Here is a 20,280-nt window from a genome sequence, read left to right on the forward strand (position 1 = left end):
ACACGCCGTTGAGGTCAGCCTAGCATCCAGAGCTAGAGGAATCAACAGCCACTGTATTAGCATCTTCCTCAGGAATTGATGAAACCGCTGAAGGAAATGCTAGATTCTCCAAACTACCTAGGATGGGGACTCAAACTATTTAGAAAACTTTCTGGAAGGATGTAAACCAAATGATTAAACACTTTTTATTGGAAAGAGGGATAACTGGAAACCTTAAGTCTTTTACCTTCTATATTTTGACATCATTTAAAAAATAAACATGAATTATCTTTATAAACATGAAAATCAGTAAAGATGTTGTCACAATCATTATCTTTATGTATTGGTTTCAAGTTAAACCACAGTGAAAAATTCAGCTGATAGTGTTGTTCAGAAGGTATAAACTTTGTCGTTCTTACTCCCTCTGCTGGCTGGTCAAGAGGACCAATGAAGGAAACTTCCTCCCGGCCACCTATTCTAGGAGACTCTGACAGGGAGCAGAACAATAGCACCTCTTCTTTAGAAACTCTCAGTTGCAGAGGCAGGACCATATGGCTGGTTGTTTCTCAGTCTGAAGGGAGTCAGGAGACTCTCAGGAAAGATGGTTCTTCTTGAAGAATTCTCAGTGTGAAAGCACTCAGAATTTGTCACCCTTTAAAAGGGGGCTTCCTTGGTGGCTCAGTGGTAAAGAATCTTCCTGCAAATCAGGAGGTGTGGGTTCAATCTCTGGGTCAGGAAGATCCCCTGGAGAGGGAAATGGCAACCCACTCTAGTATTCTTGCCTATCAAATCCCATGGACAGAGGAGCCTGGAGGACTATAGTCCATGGGGTTTGCAAAGAGTTGGACATGACTGAGTGACTAAAAAACAACAATAATTCCCTGAAGACCTACCAATGGTATCTCACGTGTGGTTATTTTTAACCTTAAATTTGATAAATGGGTTAAGAGCCTCAGTTTACCAAATGACAGCCCTTCCTTCTTGTGTTTGTCTGGAATTTTCCAGGAAATAGAAAAAGTGTGTTGCTTGCAGTCAGAGCAAACTCATTGGTCACTTTATACCTGCAGGTACTCGGCCTTCAGGAAAGCCATCCACCCCTTCAACCCATATCCACAGTCATGCCAGGAGACACACAGTGATGATGACTCCGTGTGAGCGCCTGGGGGCACACTTTCTCCTCCAGATGCAAGAGCTCTTCCTTTCTGCCTCTTGGGCCGTGGACTTTGATTGGTGCTGGCTGCCTCGGCTAAGGGATGACCTCGGCTGTGTGGATGAGGACCTGGCCTCTGTGGCCCTGAGACAACTTTCATGCTCCCATTTCTTCTGTCTTCTGTCTGAGGTCCTCACGCCCTGCAGTATGCCTTTTGATTCCCACGTTGACTGCTTTCTCTGCTAGTTGGAAGGACTGTCCTCTCCTTGTGTCCAGCTCTTTGAAAAGCAAGTTCTCACAGTTGAGAAATAGCCCGTGGCAACTCATTCTGTTCTTTTTTTGTCCCTACTGCAGCCTGTATAATCTGCCAATATGATGATTTTTTTTTTTTTTTTTAAACTTTGAATCATAAAATAAAGCACTCAAGTACTGAGTCTAACAGACAGTTCCCTACTGGGTATTCCTCCCCAGAGGCTGCTCTTGTGCCTTCCTGCTATCTGTCCTCACTTCCACACTCACTGTCCCTCTCACCCTACACAGTCTGTCCACTGGCATAACTCCACTCGACTGAACTCACACTCTGAACTAATTTCAAGGTCTTTGGTAGGGATGTGATGCTAATGAAAGCATGTGGCTAATTGCCTTCCAGCATGCTGTGACAGAGACGCTTTGAGTATCTGCTTAGAAATGTACAAACACACCCTCCAGAGAGATGTCAGCTGTGGTCAGAGGTAGATTTATAGATTTACCAAGTTGTCAATGAATCTTAATGTTAGGGCCTCCCATTGGACCAGTTCTAAGGCCTCCTGTGTTCTCTGGTTAACTGGAGAAGGAGTGGCCCTAGCTATCCATGAGCAGAAAGCAGGCAGTAGTGCCCAGCTTGGCACTCACCCTCTGCAACCTGGTGGTACTGGGACTCCAGATATAACCTCAGGCCTCCAGATCATATCTGTGAGAAGGGCTAAGGAGATGTCTCCCTGCTTATGGGCAACTATGACCAGCATTCAGGAATATTATCTGTCGATTACCTCGGGTACCACCCACTCAGAAGAGGAGGCAGAAAAGACCTAATCAAAGTGGACCATCTGCTGTGGCAGGAGGTTAGCAGGATCCACACCCAGTGACATCAACAGGCTGGAGTTTTCTTATCATTTTCCTGACCACTGCTTCAGAAAGAAATTCTGATGAGGCATTACCAATAATGAATGAAGAAGTTGCAAGAAAGCTTTCTGATCACTCAATTTCCATCAATCATGAGAAGAAAGATTGAATTTCCATTCTTTCTAGAGAAAACACTGCAAAAAACTTTCACATGAAGAGATACAGTGTATGCAGCCCGAAAATGTAGGAAGAAAATTGTTACAGAACTGTTAGACATATTATTCTTCATCTTTTTTTTTTTTTTAATTTTGTGGTATTGGTGCTATTTGTCTGTTTTAAAAATAGTATTTTTGTGATTCATTTTCTCATTCTAAATACTTTCATAGCTTATTTTTGTATTCGTAATTTTGTGTTCTTGTTCCTAAAGAAGGCCCACCCACCTGGCACTGGTCTGTCCAACACAAACTGTTGTCTGGTTCCATTTGGGCTGTGACTTAGCAAGGGCTAACCATGCAGGGACAGAGGCACAAGAAAGAAGTGTTTTTAGTTTTGATGCAGTTTAATTAAATCAATTGACCATGGATGTAATAATTTATATTAGGACTCTCAAGTTTCTTCCACTGATCTATATGTTCCTTCTTGTGCCAATATCTCATTGTCTTGATTACTACTCATTTATAGTAAGCTTTGAGGGCAATATTTATTCTTGCTTTAAGATCCTGATATGACAAATGTTTTCCAGCGAATGATTCACCCCCCAAAAAAGGAATCAATTTCTCTTTGCTCTCTTTCATAGGGCTTGAGGAGGTTTTTAGATGAAAAAAAAAAAGAAAAGAATACAAATGTCATATTGAAATTATTAAATGGGAGATTTGGTCTCTTCGTTTTCTCTTAATACAATGATTCTTTTTAAAAAAGGCTAAAACATACTACTTTACAAATCATGAATAGCTTTGGGGAATTAGCAAAAAGTAGACCTTTGAGCATTCTTTAGTTAAAAATTACTGGCTAACCTTACCCTAGTTCTCTGAGATACATTACCAAGTCCTAGAAAAGCAAATCAGCAAAAAGCCTGACCCATGAATCTCAGTGACCGTTACACACCTAAGTGTCTCCTCCAACCAAGTTTAATTTAAACCAAACTTTGCACAGCACCAAAATAAGACCTGCTTTATCTTAAAAAAAAAAAAATAAAAGAAGGATTTTTGTTTTGTCCTTGTGTGATATATTTGGGATTAAAGGTTGTTTCTTACTAGAACTACCTAGGAAAAAAGTTAAGTCTAGAGTGCCCCAATGGCTCAGTGGTAAAGAATCTGCCTGCAATGCAAGAGACCAAGGTTCGATCCCCGGGTGGGGAAGATCCCCTGGAGAAGTAAATGGCACTCCAGTATTCTTGCCTGGGAAATTCCATGGACAGGGACGCCAGGCAGCAGTACATGGGGCTGCAAAATAGTCAGATACAACTTAGCAACTAAAACAAAGGACCCCAAAATCAAAGCATATTGTTTGCCGTGAGTGATCGAATCCCTCTCTGAAATAACTCTTCCCCTTTGTCTATATTTTTAAAATTACATAAAAATTATGACATTTATAATGCAATTGATGCTGAATTATTACCCAACAGGCTAAGTAAGTGCTTAAGATACCAAAAAAGTAGATGAACCAGAAATTACTAACAAAGTTTAACTGTGATGAACTTATGCAACATTTCAAAGTAAGGAAATCTAGAAAAAACCATTATAATTTCAGTATTTAGGTGAGCTTTATGATCTTTTGAAAAAATAAATTAAAAAAAAATTAGATCTGGGGTTGCCATCACAGTCTTTTTAGTATCTGGAGCTTCTACAATTCTCATTCCAGGCCTGGATTTAAAAAAAAAAAAAAAAGAAAAGAAAACTCTAAACACAGAGGGTTAAGGCATCAAAGATGAAAGCTAGTACACTCACAACTATTTATATTGCAAAAGCTTTGCCCTTCTGCAAGAACATGCAGTTTCCCAAACACTAACCTCTCTTTACAAGGTTATGCTTATTAGCTGGGATTTGAAGCTCAATAGCAACACTGTTCATCCTTGGTTCAATTCAGATTGTAATTTCTTTTTAAACTACCTGACCCTTATAATCATATGGTGAGTAGGTCTGATCATTCATCTTCCTGAAGCCAAAGTACTTGGTCTGAACACAGAGTCACTTGTGTTTCTGAAGTCTCTCAGCATCATGATGACTGGGGTAAAAACTGTTGATTGAGGAAAGTTTGAAAGAAACCTTTCATACAACATTTTCATTGTCTTTTTTTTTTTTTTCTTTCTGGAACTAAAATTCCTGATTGGAAAAGCGAAATCTTCCTAGATACAAGGATGAAGTTTTAAGGGATGTTTCTAATGAACTGTGGAAGCTATGAACCATTTCATTGTCCCTAGTGCCAGAATTTGCTAATTAAGATTTTTCTTTTTCTTAGAGCCCAGTATTTATTAAGCATTCAGCAAATTCTTACTGAATAAATAAATGAATGATTCTACCCAACCTCATGTCTTTGTCTTGAAGCTGTGTCATCCCTCATAGTATTAAAAATGTTGCGTTGTCGTCCAACCTCACGTCCGGTGCACCAGACCCCACATGTTGCCCAGATGTGATTACAGTTTGCAGGAGAGTAATCCTGGAGCTGCTTGTTTGGATTGCGTTTCTGCTCATCCCTGAACAAGGCAAAAGGAATGGGACAGGCTGACCAATTTATCTAAAGTAGTGCCCACCATCTCTGAAGTCAGGTTGGAGTCAATTCCACCCAAAGCATGTGGCTGCTACCCAAGAGAGGAGAAAGAATATTCCAAAGGAAAGTCTGAGACCATTCAAAATGGGCAAGAATTGCATGGATTCTAGGTAGGCAACTAAGGCATACTGACAATGTAATTTCTACTTTCAGTAGGATTCAATGAAAAACTGATAAATATAACTTATATGTTAGAAACCATTCTTTCTCTCTTAAGAGTTAAGGAAAACCTGCTTTGAATTGGCTGGGAAAAATTTTTTTAGTTCCAGTGGACACTATGGTCTTTTTCTTAGGGAAGGGATGCTAAGATAGGGATGACATGCATTGTATAGAGCAGTTTTAGATTTTTAACTAGACATTGATTAGGTGACTGGTCTTGGGGATTTCTTAAAGAGTTAACAGTGCTATTTTCAAAGAGGTTTTAAACAAAAAGTGGTTTCTAAGAAAAATTTCCCTAGAGGTCATAGAAACCTTCTTTAATATTCACTCCTTCCTGCATCTCAGACCTTTCTTCTAGTCATTTTTGCCTACTCTAAATTCATCCTTATTCATTTATTTTATTTTTTATTACATCCTTATTCTTTTAAATGAATATTTATTGGTCATAAATTCTTTTTGAAAAAAAAAAAACTGTCTTTATTTTACCCTTATTCTTGAAAGATAACTTCATTTCAGATTGACAGTTATTTTCACTTTGTACCTGAAGATGTTATTCTACTGTCTTTTGGCTTCAATTTTTGGCATTGAAAAGTTGGCTGTCAATTTATCATTCCTTTGTATGTGATGTTTATTTATTCTGGCTGCTTTTAAGATCGCTTTGTCTGTTGTTCTTAAGTTTCCTTGTATGGCAACTACATTGGTTTCCTTTTACTTATCCTGTTTGATACACATTTTTTTCCTTGTATTTGTGGAGTCATGTTTTTGACTAGCTTTTGCAATTTCTCAGCAATCACCTCCTTCCATTTCAGACTCTGATTAGATCTTCTCATTCAACCCTTCAGGTCTCATCACCTGTCATTCATACTTTCTATCTCCTTGTCTGTCCTTGCTACAGTTATGCCTTACTTTTCAGTTAACTACTCATGAAAGCTTTTCATGATTAGGTCTTCAGCTATGCAAGTTACCCTCACTCTTGGGCTAAAACTCTAGTTTCTGAAGATGTGAATTTGGTTCCTTTTATCCTGGTCTGATTTCAGTATTTCAGATGTACCATTCAACATTGGTATGAAACTTCCAGAAGGCACTAGAAACTGAAACTAGTATCAGTAAATCTTTGTTGAGGCTAAATACTGCATTTATAAGTTTCCACCAATGCTAAGAGATACTGGAGTTAGTAACTACTGTCTAACAGTACTTACAGTAAACACTTAAAAATTTGTACTTTGGGTTTGCCAAAGTGGGAATTAATGCCCTTTCAAGTTTATTTAAAGACTCAGTTGAGTTCTAGCAGACTCCCTCCAAAACAAGTAAGGGTGTTGTGCATGTAACGACTGCACAGGAAATCTGGTTTTGCCTTCTACCACTTACATTTTAAGCAGGAATGCCATCACTACACAAAACCTACAGGAATCCCACTCTGAGTAATTAAGTGACCAACCTCTTAAAAACCTGCCAGAAGCAACAGGGTCTATAAAAATCTATGTAGTGTGTCAGTTATTTAGTTCTATTTCTGCATTTAAAATTAGATTTGGAGAGAAATAAGATTTCATAATTTTGTTGTTCAGTTGCCAAGTCATGTCCAACATTCATGATTTTACTGCTAACCAAAGGATTGCCAAGAAAAAGGATTAAAACTGACAAATTGAAACTGTGCTTAATTTAGGAGAAAATGGGTTAACACGAGCCATTGAGGCTGTTCTTTATGCCCATCCCCCTCCCACCACCCCCCCCCCCCCCAAAAAAAAGTCAAGGGATAGGGCAGGGTTAAATTAAAAGTATTTTAAGGGACATTTTACAAGGAGCATGCAAAATGCATTGACTTTGAGTGTATTCTGAAGAAACATAGATTCCAAAATCCCTTTCATTTTCCTTCCTTTCCAATATTGGGAGCAATAATTCTGTAGAACTCCTATAAATGTCAGTCCTATCAGGATGTACTAGCTTTAAATTCAGATGCTGCCATCAAAAGATGGAAGTTTCACTACTAGAGACAATACATACAGATCAATTCTCAAACTAGTAGTTACTCTTCAGACACTTTTCTAGTAGTCTGTTAAGTATGAAAAATGAATGAAATTCAGTTACTTGGTAATGAGGGAACATGATACACAGGAAGCCAGTCCTCAAGAATGAGTGGTCCCCAAGTATAGGTGGTCCAAAGAATGACAAATCCATCCTCATTCCCTCACCTCTTCCCTCTCTCACCCACCATTTTTTCCCTAATGTCAAGTGCTAAATGTAAGCTCCTTAAAGGCAGGGGCCACATTCTTTTGGTTCACTCTAATAGCCTCTGTGCTCAGGCAAGTAGCAACCTGACACAAAATAAATGCCAAATTAAGTACTCAAACATTTATTGAGCAAGGAGACAGCGAGGGAGGGAGGAAACGGCTCAGTGCTCTGGCTCCCAGACCTCTTTGGTACACCTAAGATTTGAGCAGCCTGACCTTGTTATTTCTCAGCGAGAAATGATACTTAACAAGATTGGCACCCACACTCAGTGAAGATAAAACCATTTCCTCCACCTTTTTTTAGGAATCTGTGTCCTCAAAAGTGCTGTCACGTAAGAAGTAAAGAAACTGCTTGGATGTAACCCTGCAGGTTCGTCTTTCTTCGTTTCAGCTGGATTTAACAAAGTCAATAGGCTCGGTGAAGCAGCATGCCTTTCACTATGACAAGACATGCAGAAAACCTGTTTTCCCTTCAGGCTGAATCACGCTGTTTCAACCTCTGCACCTTGGTTCAGTCAGAACGGCCACGTGATGACGAAAGCCTGAAGGGTTTCAGTGTGGTGACTTTGAAACTTCAGAAGGGGGGATAGGGAAGGTGTGTCTGCGGCACCGCCCTGGGCGGGTCTCGGGAGCGCATCCCGGAGACCCTGTGAATCTGGAAGCCTTCTGGAGACTCCTGTCACCCCAGCCTGCACCACGGACGCCAGCCGAGTCTCAAGGAGCTGTCAGCGGCCGTCTTGGCTGTTGACAGCGCCAGAGCAGGCGACCTGTGAGAAATCTCAAAGACGCTGTGATGCCCATGCCCGCAGCCTGCACATACACTACTGCCTGGATGGCGTCTGAGGGCGGGCCGCCTGGCCCTTCTCTGCATCCTCAGGTCCTGGGAATGCCTCTCGTTGGACCACTCTTAGAACCAGAAAACAAAGGGGGTTCTGGTTCTAGAAAAACATACCTTCTGGCTTCCCTGCACTGCAAAGGACTACACGGGAGGAGACGGTGATGCGGAGGTGATGGACAACCCAGCACAGTGGTGAAATGCTGACAGATGGAACAAGTCAACTATGAAGGAGAGAGCCTTGGATTTTTCTTCTCTTCTATTAGGAGTTGGTGGGAAAAAAAAAATAAGCAGTTCTGTTTCTCTATGGTAAACAAGTCTATTTTCCTAACCAGAACAAAGTGCAGAACGAGAAGCCTTCAAAATAAAAAAAGTCTTTTTTCATTGTCAATCTATCTAAATCAGTACTCAAAACAAATTTTTTTGTGCATGAGATTTCACTTTTTTAAATTTAATTTTTTTTAAATTGAAGCATGTAATTGCTTTACAGAATCGTGCTGGTCTCCGCCAACATCCAACATGAATCAGCCATAGGTATACACAGACTCCCCTCCCTCTTGAATTTACTATTTTGTAACAAAAGCAGCAAGGACAGCGAAGAAGAAGACCCTGTTGCAGCCTCTTCAAGATGCAGTGCTCTCAGTGAACAATTCAAACCAACTGCTGGGCACCCAGCAGAGGCCTGACTCCAGAGGCTGTCTCCACGGTCTGCTGTCTGAGATCAAGCTCCATCTGTGTCCACATTTGTATTTTCTAGGGTTGATCCCATGCCTACTAAAGACAAGCTGCATTCTGTTGGAATGGCACCAGACAGTCTTCTACCACTAATCACTGTGCAAAACCAAAACATTTCCATAATATTTAACGACTGATACAGTGGTCAAACCCTTCCTGCGACACTGTCATTCAATTTAAGCAAAGAGGCTGGTTAATCACAGTCGGGGTTGTGCAAGTATGTCTTCAAAGCACACTAAAAGGAATGATGTGTCATTTGATAAGGAAACTTCTTCAGCTTGAGACTTGGTTCGACTCAAACAGATTCAGATATGTTGACAGTCATGCAAGTAAGCATTACCTTTCAAAGAGATTCTAAAATTCACCTAAAGGAAAACTTTGTTAATTAAAAAAATTTGAATACTGTACCATTTTTCATTTTATTTTTTTCTCTCTTGTATTCCAAATATTTTGTGTAAAATTTTTTAAGTTAATAAATTTCTTAAAAAGAGTACAAACCACTCGGGCTCCTGTTTTCAATGATCTGTGTCCCAGTCAAAATAATTTATAAAATATTATATTTTAAATTAAGGTGCTTAAACTCATGTCTCCCAAAGTAAGTGCTTTTGCTGTTATTGGGAACTCAGCAAGAAATAAACAGAAGTAGTTGCATTTGCCTGTATGAGAATAAACACTTTATCCAATATAATCACGGCAGAAAATTGAGCTGATATGTGGCATCCATAGGTAGTCCTAAGAGACTGGCTTACTATACTTCTCTGCGCACTTACGGAGAAGGATCACATTCCAGCAGGCCTGATGGGCTTGCACTGCCTTCAGAATAGGCAGAATTTGTAAGAATTCACCTGCCTGCATCACCCATCCTGTTCAATAAAGCAATCTCATGTAAATGAACACAGTCTTGACGTTTCTAATCATTCGCTCACAAAACAGTTTTCTACAGGCTCTTCTTGTGTTTTGGTAACAAGCAAAACAGCTTCTACCTATTAGCAGCAAAAGAGGGCCAAAATAAAAACTCTGAGTGAGTTGGTACTCCAGCAAGATGCAAAACGGTAGCCATGTGGTTACACTTCTTCTGTTGCGATGTCAGGCAGTACAGTGGCAAAAGTGTGAGGTGAGTATAAAGTCCCGCAGAAGCGGAATTCTCTTGAAATAAAACTCTCCAGGCACTTTTAAAATCATCTTTATTTTGCTTGCAAAGATACAATTTACTTAGTTACTTAATATTTTATTTGTTCCCAACTGAAGTCTCATAGCTTGCCATGTAAAACATTGCCTTCACTATCAAACCGCTATGTAAGAACATTATAAAATACAAACTATAAAGATGATCTTTTTTGTAGTATTCAGATTAGTGCATTAAAACAACATTGATTTAAAAAGGCAAGTGAGTTAACTGGCAAACATCCAATTCATTTGCTAATGCAGGATGGTACAAAATGATATGCAAAGGAAACCCAGAATTTTAAGTGTTAGGTGCCCGAAAACAATAACTGTGGGAAAGTTACTTCCCCAAAGTAATCTTGACCCAAGGACACAAATGTAATCATTATTCTATAGGACAAAAGGGAAGGTAATTAATGTTCCATCATAACAGCTGTGGAGATACACAGCAGAACAAGTTTGGGATCTTTAGAATTCTAACACAATAGGTACTGATTTGTCACACTCTTCCTCCAGATCACATTACACATTTACAGGGACAACACAGTTCCTTGTAAAGGGATGTCAGGCTCAGCAGAACCTATATAAAAGCAATCTATCCTTAGCATTTTACTCGGCAGTCTACAACAAATGCTTACTATCCACACATCAGGAGTGAAAGAGATATTAGGAAGTTATTCACTGACTTCACTGAGAATCAACAAGGGTCTTAAGAGAAAAACCAATATAAAAGTTAAATAGACAACTTATGCTGCTGTGAACCAGGAAAAAAACAAAATACAAAACACAAACACATATGTTACTTTTTAAAGTCACTGACAATGTTTCCTCTGCTGGCACAAATCAAACTGAAGATCTGTAACCAAAGTAACACAAACATGGGTGCATGTTACATTGTGATGGAAAGATGCACACAGGAAACACACACACACCTTTAAATTTACTCATTTCCAAAAGCTAAGTCAACAGGAAAAATAAATTATAAATGAAAGGCAAATACAACGTGGGCAGAATGATTATTAGATCGAAAAGCATGAATGTTATGCCAGCAGGGATACATAGGAAAACTTTCAGCATTAGAAAATATAAGATTTAATCCAAAGAAAACTTTCTTCCAAATAAAAATAACAGTACGGGAACCATCCTTTAGGCAACTGCTTTAAAATAATATAATAAAAAAACCCACCATGATTAAAGGAATCTTCCTACATAATTTACATAACATAGTGCAGTAGTGTGCTTCTGTATCATCTTAGCCTTTCACTCCCCATATGATGAGACCGATAATTAGAACTCCAATGACAAGGATAAAAATGATGATGCAGAGGGTTTTTCTGGATTTGCGCTGCAGATGCAAAAAACAAAACATGTTTACAGATGTAGTGGAGCATCTCGATGGCAAGTGAACATCATTTGGTTCATTTCTAGAGTAAAATCAATGGTAATTTCTCACCCTCAAATTTAGGGCTATATTTTTTTTGCTTTTCAATACATATAGTACTATGCTTTCAAAATATATTCTTGAATTAATGGTACTAATTCAGGGGATAATTATTCAACTTTTGTTGGTGCTTTTTCTAGATGTGTGGTTGGGAAAGATACAGAGAAATAAAAATGAAGCGACAGAGTTTACCTATATGTGAAAACAAAAAACAGCTTAAAGATATCAATTTTTAAACTTTTATCAAAAACTGCTCTTCAAAATGAGTTCTCTGACCATATCAGCAAATATTTGACAATGTTTCCTAAAGTTTACTTAAGTTTCCTAAATCGTTCTCATCCCTAAATATGAATGGAAACTGCATTCAGAATTTCAACATACAAATAAATTTTTAAAAACAGTTAAAAAAATTAAAAAACACTCATTTAAATTATAAAGGTTGAGCTTTGCTCCATTCTTCATTCCTGGCCCAGCTGTAGATTTCTGTATTTCTCTAATGGCTTGTCTATCTCACGACAACATCCAGGAATCTTTTTTCTTACAAAGTAGAAAAGTCTGTAAATTTGCTTTGGGTCAACCAGAAGTAATGTAAAATTTACCAAAATGATATGTTTCTGACTCAATTTTTCTTAAAAACTATTAATACTGCTTAGTATTCCACGTGGCCATCTAATTTTTCAACAAAATACTACTCTTCATATCTTAAACACAGTTCATTTCAATTTCATCCTGCCCATGTATTTTCCCCAGACTCTACCTGGTTACCACAGACGCATGTGTAATGTGCCTTCATCAACAATGACAACTATTCCACTAGAGAATTTTATTTTCCCTGGGGCACCATCTCCAGGGGTGGCAAGACTCTGGGGTGCTATGGTGATGAGAACATTTTCCACCTTCTTTTATGTTCTTAATCTATCCAAACTATTTAGGAGCACCACACCGCATTTTGCAGAGGCATCATGTAATATCAAGGCTGCCAAGGACTACGGGGAAACTGCTCTCTTCCCAGCCCCTGTGCTGCATGGCTCTCTTCTCATCCCTCCGGGTCCTGTGAGAGCCCCTTGGACAGTAAGGAGATCAAACCAGTGGATCCTAAAGGGAATCAACCCTGAGTATTCCCTGGGACTGATGCCAATCCTCCAATGCTTTGGCACCTGATGCGAAGAGCCAACTCACTGGAAAAGACCCTGATGCTGGGAAAGACTGAAGGCAGGAGAAAGGGGCGACAGAGGATGAGATGATTGGACTGCATCATCGATTCAAGGGACATAAATTCAGGCAAACTCTGGGAGATGGTGAAAGACAGGAAGCTTGGCGGGCTGCAGTCCATGGGGTCGCAAAGAGTTGGACACGACTAAGCGACTAAACAACCACCACCAGGTCCTGTGGGGTTAAGGGTGGGGGTAGTTCTGGCTCTGAAGGTTTAGCTCGGGAAGATGTGTTCCCCTTTTTCCCCAGAGCAGCTGCAGGTTTTCCTTCCACAAGGAAGAGGAGAAGTAAAATTTGGAGATATACCTACATCTCCCTAAAATTCAAAAGCAAAATGAAATGACATTGATGAATCTTGCTGAACACTCTATCTGAGCAGATTTAACAGTTACAGATTACTCTGTGTGTGTGTGTGTGTGTCTTCAACTATTCATGAATGATACCCCAGTCTACGATGCGGTGACATTAAGTCTGCTGAGCTGCATGTCTGAATCTCATGCATGAAGACAGTAAACAAGAGTTACTCTGCTGGTGAGCACAACCAGCGGTGTAACTCAGCATCCTCTATCCAGCTTCATCGTTCCTGACATGCGACAGAATGTGTACTGATTCGTCCAGTGAAAAACTGTACTAAAACTAAAGGGAACGTCTAAAATCAGCGAGAAAACTGAAAAGCGACTGAACAGGTCTAGAAATTTTAGAGGAAGGTGACAATTTCTGAGAAAATAATTATGAACAACTACATCAACAAATAACGAAGCTTTAAAAGGGAAATAAAATGCTAGGGTGGTATTTAGGGGTTCCCCAAAAGAACTTATCTCTGTTAAACATCAAAGATTTACATACTAAATGATATAGTTCATGGTACTAATATTTGTAGTCTTAGGTATATATTTATATTTGACTCATATGTATGGATTTCCTATACTAACCTGATTCACTTTAGGGATCATGTGATTGCTAGTGAAGGGTCTGCTGAATGCTGACTGAATACCCATTGATTGGTCAAGGACACTCCAAGCTAATAAATTTTCCACAGGCCCTGAGACATCTTTCTGGGACAAGGATCTTAGCCTCTTCAGTCCAAAGTATCACAGACAAAAAAGAAAGGCAGAAAGGAACAGCGAGGAATGGAGGGAAATCACTATCAAACAGGTTTCTGGACTGAAATGTGAAAATGACATTGGAGACCAGAAGCTGCCATAAAAGACTGGAGTTGTCTACCGCTCCCCTCAAGACTCTAAATACTAAACTGCCCGTTCCTGTGGGCACAACACTTGTTTAATCCTGAAAACAGACAGGCTAAACCCAGTTTTAAAGGACTGGCATATTTCTGGCCTGTCTTCCATGGGATTTTAGATGTTAACATCTCCAGCCACATGATTACTACACTCACACACACATATACACATTTAAGTCTCATTTACAGGACAGTTCAGCTCAGCTGATATTACCTGATAGTCAGCCGCCCTTGACAGCTGCTGGTTTGCTTGCTGGACGTGCACCTCGGCATTCTCCACGTTGGCTTCTATGCTATCTTTAGAATAAAACACACACACAAAACTGTTAAACAGGTGCTGCCTTGCTAGTCATAGAGCTGCGCAAATCACCTAATTTTATTCATGGTTAAGACTAAATACATTCATTATTCAAAGGTTTATATGCATACGGCTGAATTTTCTCTTAGCAACTGTATTTCTCAGGTGCCTCAAACCATACAGAAACAATGTGAAGAAAATGAACTTGATTACCTTCATTGCAGCGTACTCCAGTTCTACCCGGTAAACCCCAAAAGTACTGTCACTGAGTTTGCATCCTGTGATGGCCAACTCAGTACCAAGCAAAGCATTCTGAGCTTTGGTTCAGGGGAAACAGGGAGGGAGGCCTGAAAACCATCATCTGCTCAGTGGCCAGCATCAACCTCCCTCTGTGCTGGAAACCGAGGCTCCTAAGAGTCCCCACAGCCTTCTCCAGTGGTGACAGGTCTCCTTCCTCCCCTCCTCCGAACTGGGGGTAGAACATCCTGCATCTCTAGGATGGACGACTGCTGTCTCCTCCTCCTCCCTGCCGAGGTCAGAGCTCACGCCTACCTCTGTCACTCCGCAGGGCAGCAGGCATCCCGAGATGTCTTTTCTTTTTCCTTGAATGTTTTGGAGTGGAGTCCCTGCTCCACTGATGTTCTCTTCAATGCTTCTACTATTATCCATATTGGTGATCCCAATGGCCAACTGCTGACCCTCAAATACCCAGGCCTCTCAAATCTTTGAACACACATTTTTTTCATCGACTTTGCCTGTAATGCTTTCTGAGCCATCTACTTCCATGGTCACATTCCAAACCTGTCATTACCAGCAACTGCAGCTTCTCTATAATCTCCATTCCAGGTCTCCCTCTCTGATCACCACCAGGTACCTTGCGAGTTCTTTCCTTCTAAGACCCCAACATTAGTGACCCTACCCCTGTTTCATGGCCCCTTACATACGTCACGTCCTCACTTCCCTCTTCCTTACGTTCGACTCCACGGACAGTCATTTGCCACTGCTTTCTTGCACTCATCGTCAGCCCTCGTCCCCCCATTGCAGTCACACTTAGGTGACAAAACCCCAACCTATTCTGTGCCACTGTATGTGGGTACAAAAAAGTCACCAGGGCTGACTTATTTCACTTTAAATTCTTGACTGCAGAGCACTTTGCCGCATCTCCCCAACTCCTGGAAGATAAGTCACACTTTCTCCACTAATCTCCCACGCCTCCTCACTCACTGTCATTCTCCACCAGGGGCCTTATTTCTAGATCACTGAGACAACAGGAGCAATCAGAAGACACTCCCACAATCTCCTCTGACCCTACCCACTACCACATGCAACCATCTCTGTGCCCAGTGGGACCCATCTGTGCTCAGCGACAGCCAACCCCTCTGTGCGTGCATTTGATCCCATTCCTGCTGCCTAGCTCAACAACCTCAGGCCAGCAATTGCTTCCCTCTCACACTCAACACTTCTTTCTCATCAATCCTATCGCTGCCATCTTAAACACAAGCCAACCCTCAAATCTCTCCTTGATGCCACATCCACTGGCGGTTAGGACCTCACGTGACTCCTAAAAAAGCTGTCTCCGTTTACTATCTCCAGTCACTCTCCTCCCGGCCTCTCTGGAACCTACTTTATCGTGCTTTTATCTGCACGATTTCACCAGCACAGCTCTAATCTGAGGTCATCTATGCCTGACATGTTGTTGAATTCAGCAGTCAGCTCTTAATCCTCAGCTCACCTAACCCAACAGCAGCATCTGAGAGAGAAGGGTCATCGCCCTGAAATGCTTCCTCCACCCCATCCTAAAACTGTACACTCACGTGGTTTTCTTCTGCATCACTGGCTATTCTTTCTTGGTCATTTTTGCTGGTTCCTCCTTGGCTCTCTAGCCTCTAAATCAGAGATCGGCAAACTTTTTTCTTTGTGCCAGATAATAAATACTTTAAGCTTTGCAGTTCATTCTTATGGTTTCTGTCATAAATACTCAACTATGCCTCTGTTGTACAAAACCTGCTTAGACAACACATAAATGAATGGACGCAGTTTGCTGACTGTGCTCTAAATATTTACAAGTCCTTAGAACCTCCTCTTGCTCAGCTGTGTCACACTCTTTGTGACCCCATGGACTGCAGCCCGCCAGGCTCCTCTGTCCATGGAATTCTCTGGGCAAGAATACTGGAGTGGGTCGTCATTCCTTTCTCCAGGGGATCTTCCCAACCCAGGGATCAAACCCAGGTCTCCTACATTGCAGGCAGACTCTTTACTGAGCCACCAGGGAAGCCCCTCTCTTCTCTATCTCTACTTATTTGCCAGGTGATCTTACCTAATCTCATGGTTTTAAATACCATCCATGGGCAGAAGATGCCCAGATTTAAGACCCCAGCCCAGACACCTCCCCTTCCCTTATGTTCTCAACCCAACAGTCCGAGTGGGCCTCTTAAAACCCAAGTCGGATGATCACGCCCTTCTGCTCACACCTTCCTCTGGCTTCTCCTCTATTAACACAAAAACTTTTCTCATGACGGCTCGGGGGCCCATGTGATCTGGTCCTGTGTGACTTCGGACACTGTCTCCATCCTCCGCGTGCTCACTCCCTTCACTTAAAATGTCAGGCATGCTTCTGCCCAAAGGCCAGGGCACCTGCTGGTCCCTCTGCCTGGCATCTCTTCTCCTGCTGGCTTCCTTACTCCCGTGAAGTCCTCACTAAAACATCACCTGCCCTTACTGACTCTACGCTGAAAAGCAGCGTCTCCCCCAGTACCTGTTGTCCCACCCCAATCTGGCCTTATTTTCCCCATAAACACTTATCACCACTTACTTTCCTTTCTGTTTTAATTGTCTCTCTCCTCCAATTAGATTACAATATCTTTTATTTGTTGTTTAATTTCAGCTGAATCCTCAATGCCTAGATTTATGCCTGAATGTAGTCGGCACTCAATAAATATTTATTGGATGAATGAATGGTTTCTTAAGTTTTACCCTGTGATCTACTGGGACTACAGAAGAGGGTAAGAATAGAAAAATAATAATTAAACTATAGGTTCAAGTATTTAAACTACACCAAATTCAGAAAACATATTAAATATATCTTTAGTATACTCACAAATATCTTCATACTTAAAAATGATAAAGAAGGTCAGAATCTTGATCAATGCTTATAATTATATCCTATATGAATTACATTTAAAATTTAAAGGAAGTCTTACAGAGTTTATAAAAAAGAATTAAAAGAATTCTCAGTAATTAAGTAATACTACTAAATTAATATGCTAAAAAAGTTATGAGAATGAATGTTTAGGCAAATGGCTACTTATTCCCTCTACTTGAGAAGAGAAGACAGTGTGCACGTTATGAAAAGACATTTTCTCTGAAGCCTTGGTGTGATGAGAATTAAACTGGGGATAAGACAGAAACCAGAGGTCCTGGGAATGAGCTAGCATGATGCTACATGGAACCTTCCATGATCTCAGCAGCAGCAGACCCTGATTAAATTTGGGACTTCTTAAATACATGAAATTGGTCACTTCAACCAGTAGGAGCCAAAAATTAATCTGTTTCATATAATGCCAAGGGTGCTTCGTCTGTTGTAGACATGGTACTTTTGACTCCAGGAAGACTCAAAGAGGGAAAAGGAGGTAAGTTACTCTGGCTTGAGAAGCTACCACAGGGAAACTGCATATGGCCTGCTTCCACCTCATGAAATTTCACATGTAGGGCTTACCTATTACATCTCCTTGCTCATGAATCATCATTCCCAAATCTTTAAATATTTCATTAATATCCATAATATCAGCCTAAGAGAAAAAAAGTACATTTTATTATAATCAGAAATTCAGTCCCCAATCCGCAAAGGAGGAAAATTTTTAAAAAACCCAAACCAATACTCATACCTAGGTGACCATGCATCTGGACTTAATAACATACATTTTGGGCATATGAGAAAACTATTTGACCATAGGCAATCCCAAGTAAGTAGATTCTGAATAACTGTAACCATTTCTCTAAAACAAGTTTGTAATGTTAAAAATATCAGGTGATTTGGAATGGAAATGAACCATCTATGTAATAGAGAAGGGTGGTGCGTTATTGAATTTACACCATGCAATTTGATTAGTCTTGTTATCACAAGCAGTATTTCCTCAAAAACACTGAGAATATTCTAGTAAAAATTTGTATGTCAATTTGACACTCAGGACTGTGCTGGGTCTTTCTGTGGCACGTGGGCTTAATTTCCTCACAGCGTGTGAGACCTTAGCTCTCTGACGAGACACTGAACCTATGTCCCCTGCACTGAACGTGGGTTCTTAACCACTGGACTACCAGGGAAGTCCCTCGATTTGACATTTTAAAAGAATAAAACGAGGTGTAAATTCAAATTCTCAAATTAATAAACTTGAATACACAATGGAATAGTGATGAATAAATAAGTTATAAATTTAATTTTCTTTCATATATAACTACTATTTTGCCTGATTAAAGAGTAACATGTAAGTACTTTATTCAGGAAGAGTGGGGCGATTTACACATTGATCCTAGAACTTGGCTTTCTCATCTGTAAAATGGGGAATAATAATGACACAGTTAAGTTACTTTTATGAAAACTAAATGAGACAACACGAACAATTTATCACATAGTGCTTGATGGATGGAATCCATCAATAAATGGTAGCTATTGTTAGCTATTATCAGGCCAATTTCCAGGGAACCGGTAGGTTCCCTATGAACTAAGGTTATAAACCTTTCAGACCTCTTCGATATCCTACATGTACTAAAGGGAAATAAAATACGTTTAAAGCCCTTGGAAGAAATCTGATTCATGCAGGTGTGATGTGTATTATGTGCCATGGAAGCCATCCAGACTCATCAGACTCTCTGAATGAACTAGACTGATATTTTTCTCAATGGTCAGATGACTTAACAGAATTTTTAAAAAAAGAAAGAAAATTTGGAGTGGAGGGGAGTATATTTTCTCATCCCAGCATAATTTCTAAAGAGATGACTCTTTTTAAAAGCAATGATTCTAACTTATATGAGAAATGCCACCGAACTGATATTTATTTAGTTTTCTCTCTTGACCCTTCTCCCACCATCACCTAAGCATCTTGAGAACAAGCTCACTAACGGAGGCAGCTCAATCCTACAATGTAAAGCTTACTTCGAGTTGCCTGATAGAAGACTCTCTCTCCTGAATAAGGCGCAGGTCATCCTCTGTAATTTCTTCATCCTGCAACTGAGCTTGAGGCTGAGTTTGGCTATTAAAAAGAAAGGACTATGTAAAAAAAAGAAAAACTGCTATGGAAACAAGGGCGCTTCCTTCTTATTACAGAAATACTTATTGAATAGAACATTTTTGCTTCAAAGTCACAGAATTGCTCACTTAAATTCTAAAAGTATAACAGAAATGCTAACCAAATTTTATTCATTTTCATTTCAATGATTTTTTTTTAGAGTTATTACTTAATTATTGGAAGCTATTACATCTGGCAAGTCAGTATTTCTTCTTGGTTGACTTAAATCTCACATACGGGAATAATCTATATCAAAAATAATTTTAATCAAAAATTAAGTCAATAATATTTATTTGGATAAATAACTACTTAAAGAGTATTATTAGTATACTGGACTATTTTTACATATTTTATAATAATTATTTAAAAATTTTTTCAAATGTATTGTTTTCTATTTATAAATAACTTAGGAATCATGATATAATATATTGAAAGCTAATTTTGCCCAAGACCATGATGTAAAAAACAAATATGAAAAATAATCTTTTACACTGTATACTGTTTTATACTTCTTACCTTTCCCAGGATACAAGATTCCTTTCTTTTGAGCTCTCCTCAGGAAAACCGCCCTGAATAATTTAGTAAGAGAATGGATTGAGAAGGCACAAAGGAAAAGCACACAACACTCATATTTTCCTTTATAATAATTTAAATCGATTTATGTCCACACTGGAGGAGAGGTGTAAGAAA

General features: G+C 39.8%; 1 protein-coding gene across 1 annotated transcript in view; it reads right to left on the minus strand.

Annotated features, from left to right (window-relative positions):
- Nucleotides 1-10,120: 10,120 nt before the first annotated feature.
- Nucleotides 10,121-20,280, minus strand: part of STX7 (syntaxin 7) — a 54,260-nt gene continuing 44,100 nt past the window's right edge. The window contains exons 6-10 of the mRNA XM_043457079.1: nt 20,107-20,159; nt 19,458-19,554; nt 18,024-18,096; nt 14,225-14,307; nt 10,121-11,462 (exon numbers count right to left, since the gene is read on the minus strand). Of these exons, the coding sequence (XP_043313014.1) occupies nt 11,370-11,462; nt 14,225-14,307; nt 18,024-18,096; nt 19,458-19,554; nt 20,107-20,159 (399 nt within the window). The 3' untranslated portion in view covers nt 10,121-11,369. The remainder of the gene's footprint in view (nt 11,463-14,224; nt 14,308-18,023; nt 18,097-19,457; nt 19,555-20,106; nt 20,160-20,280) is intronic.

This window comes from Cervus canadensis, chromosome 33 (genome assembly GCF_019320065.1).
Source record: "Cervus canadensis isolate Bull #8, Minnesota chromosome 33, ASM1932006v1, whole genome shotgun sequence".
Lineage (NCBI taxonomy): Eukaryota > Metazoa > Chordata > Mammalia > Artiodactyla > Cervidae > Cervus > Cervus canadensis.